At 40.8% G+C, this 2,950-nt stretch overlaps 1 protein-coding gene across 1 annotated transcript; it reads right to left on the bottom strand.

The window, feature by feature from the left end:
• Positions 1–249: 249 nt before the first annotated feature.
• LOC311585474 (olfactory receptor 6C68) lies at positions 250–1,188 on the bottom strand (the record flags this gene model as incomplete). The annotated part of the gene is made up of 1 exon (XM_084760691.1): positions 250–1,188. One exon carries the CDS (start codon positions 1,186–1,188, stop codon positions 250–252), a length of 939 nt encoding a protein of 312 aa, XP_084616817.1.
• Between the last annotated feature and the right edge of the window lie 1,762 nt (positions 1,189–2,950).

Raw genomic sequence — 2,950 nt, forward strand, 5'->3', positions numbered from 1 at the left:
CGCCTGTATTGAGCATATAGAGGGGGAGGTAATGCCCCTCAGGAACAGTCATAGGGGAGGGGAATAAGGGGAAAATGGGAGGGAGGGAAGAATGGGAGGATACAAGGGATGGGATAACCATTGAGATGTAACAAGAATAAATTAATAAAGGAAAAAAAATCTTCAAAAAAAAAAAGAAAGTGTAAAGCTTGCTATTTGTAATGAAAAATTATGAGAGAGGATGCTTTGGTTCACCAACTTAGGCACACTTCACTTCTTTAAAAGAAACGCAATTTTCTTGAGTAAGTCGTGAGAAGCTTGCTTAACTTGCTTATTCCTTAAAGTATATATGAAAGGGTTCAGCATAGGTGATATGGAAGATATGAGCACCGACACACCTTTATTAATGGTCACCTCTTCCTTTGCAGACGGCTTGATGTAGATGAAGATGCAGCTGCCGTAGGTGATGGAAACCACGATCATGTGTGAGGAACAGGTTGAAAAGGCCTTTTTCTTTTGTTGAACAGAAGGGAATTTTAGGATTGTCCTTAGGATGTATATGTATGAAAAGACCACGCACAAAAGGGTGATGATGAAGGTAAACACTGCAGAGGCTATCACCATCTGCTCAATTAGCCACGTGTCTGAGCACGATATTTTCAGAATCGGGTTTGCGTCACACCCGAAATGATCAATGACATTTGAGTCACAGAATTCCAGGTGAAAACCCAGACTCAGTGGAGGAAGGATAATCATGAACGCCGCCACCCAACAGGAAGTAACCATTGCTCTGCACAGCTTGTTGCTCATGATGGTCATGTAATGCAGAGGCTTACAGATGGCCACGTAGCGGTCATAGGACATGATAGCCAGGAGAAAAAACTCGGTTACCCCAAAGAGATCCGTAAAAAACAACTGAGTCGCACACGCATTGTATGTAATTGTTCTGTCTCCGGTTGAAATACTGTATAAAAATCTTGGGACACAGGCACTTGTAAAAGAGATTTCTAGGAAAGAGAAATTTTGGAGGAAGAAATACATGGGCGTTTTAAGGTGGGGATCCACTGTAGTGAGGGTAATGATGGTTAAATTACCAGTTACACTCAACAGGTAGGTGATAAACAGAAAAAGAAAAAGCAAGACTTGCAGCTGAGGATCGTCTGTGAGTCCCAGGAGGATGAATGTTGTGATTGAGGTGTGGTTTCTCATTGCCGATGTCAGAAAATTTCCAAACCTAGATGTTAGTATCAGGGAGAGTTGGAGTATAGAATTCAATGACAAAACCATTAAAGATGAGCATTCTCACAAGTGTTCAATTAACCCAATGTCTACGTATTACTTTTACTCATGTGAAGAATTTTAGAGAGAATTTTAGTGAGATGATACATGCTTACATGTCCATATATATCCACGGTTTTAGTTAGGCGTGCAAGTGAGAGCATGCTTATAAAACACATGGAGAAATGAAAGCAAAGCTGCAAAACACTTTCACCTCAAACTGCGCCCCCTTTCTCCTTTACCTCAGGTCCACATTCTGCATCAGCTGTTTAGTTGACTTTCACACGAACTCTGGTGCCCTATATTTGACCACATCCCCTGGATGGGGAGGCTTGGTGGCACTCAGAGGAAGGATAGCAGGCTACCAAGAAGAGACTTGATACCCTATGAGCATATAGAGGGGAAGGAAGTCCTCCTCAGTCACAGTCGTAGGGGAGGGGAGTAAAGGGAAAATGGAAGGGAGGGAGGAATGGGAGGATACAAGGGAGGGGATAAGCACTGAGATGTAATAAGAATAAATTAATAAAATAAAATTAAAAAAATAAAGTGTTACCATCTAGCTTCTAATATTGTTCACTTAAAACGTGCCTTTGCATATTTCCTGTGGTTTCACTCATCACAAACAATTAAACAAGTATACATCCTTTCACATGCATTAAGCGGTATTCTACCTGTGCCACATATGTATTATCATAATCCTTACAGTAACCTGTGAGTATGGAGGTTATTATTTCCATGGTATTTATTTATTTGTTTTTAGGTTTATATATGTATGTTTTTATTTGTGTGTATGTGTTGCACACACACACATACATATGTAAGCACACACACACACACACACATATGCATTTATGGAGGTCAGAAGACAATTTGTGGTGCTTGATTCTCTACTTCCACCATGTGAGCACCAAGTATTAAAGTCGTGATTTAGACAAGAATCTTTAACCCACTGAGCCATTTAAAATTTTTTTTAAACCGAAAATAGATTTTTCATATAATATATTCTGATTACAGTTTTCCCTTCCTAACTCCACCCATATGCCTCCTAGTTTCTACGTACATACTTCCTCCCTCTTGCTAGAATACACACAAGCATCTAAAATAAATTAATAATAATAATAATAATAATAATAATAATAATAATAATAATAATAATAATAAACAGTAGGAATAATGATACAATTAGAAAAAGCAATCCAAATCAGGACAAAACAAACAACAAACAAACAGAAACAAGGACAAAGAAAAAGTATAAGAAACACATATAGACATCTAACTGGGTCTATATGCACTTGTAAATGGGAAATCTGAGGCACCAAGAGGTAAAGTATGTGCCCACTCTTACAGAGAGGGAGGCACCAACCAAAGAGCATGCATGGCCTGGACCTAGGCCCCCTACACATATGTAACCAATGGGCAATTTGATATTCATGTGCGCCTCCTAGTCAGCTGACCCAGTGCTGTGTACGACATGGGCTATGCTGCCTGTTTTCAGTCACTTCACCATATGGGGCTGCCTTGCCTGGCCTCAGTGGATGAGGATGAGCTGGGTCCTGATGCTGCTTGATGTGCTGGGCCGGGTGGGTGAGTGGCTTCCTTGTTCTGAGGACAAGGGGGGAAGGGGTAGGGGAAAGAGGGTGGGAAGGGGGAGTGGCAGGAGAAGAGAGGGGGGCCGTGATCAGGATGTAAAGTG

The sequence above is a fragment of the Acomys minous genome (assembly GCF_964271855.1).
Source record: "Acomys minous genome assembly, chromosome: 15".
Lineage (NCBI taxonomy): Eukaryota > Metazoa > Chordata > Mammalia > Rodentia > Muridae > Acomys > Acomys minous.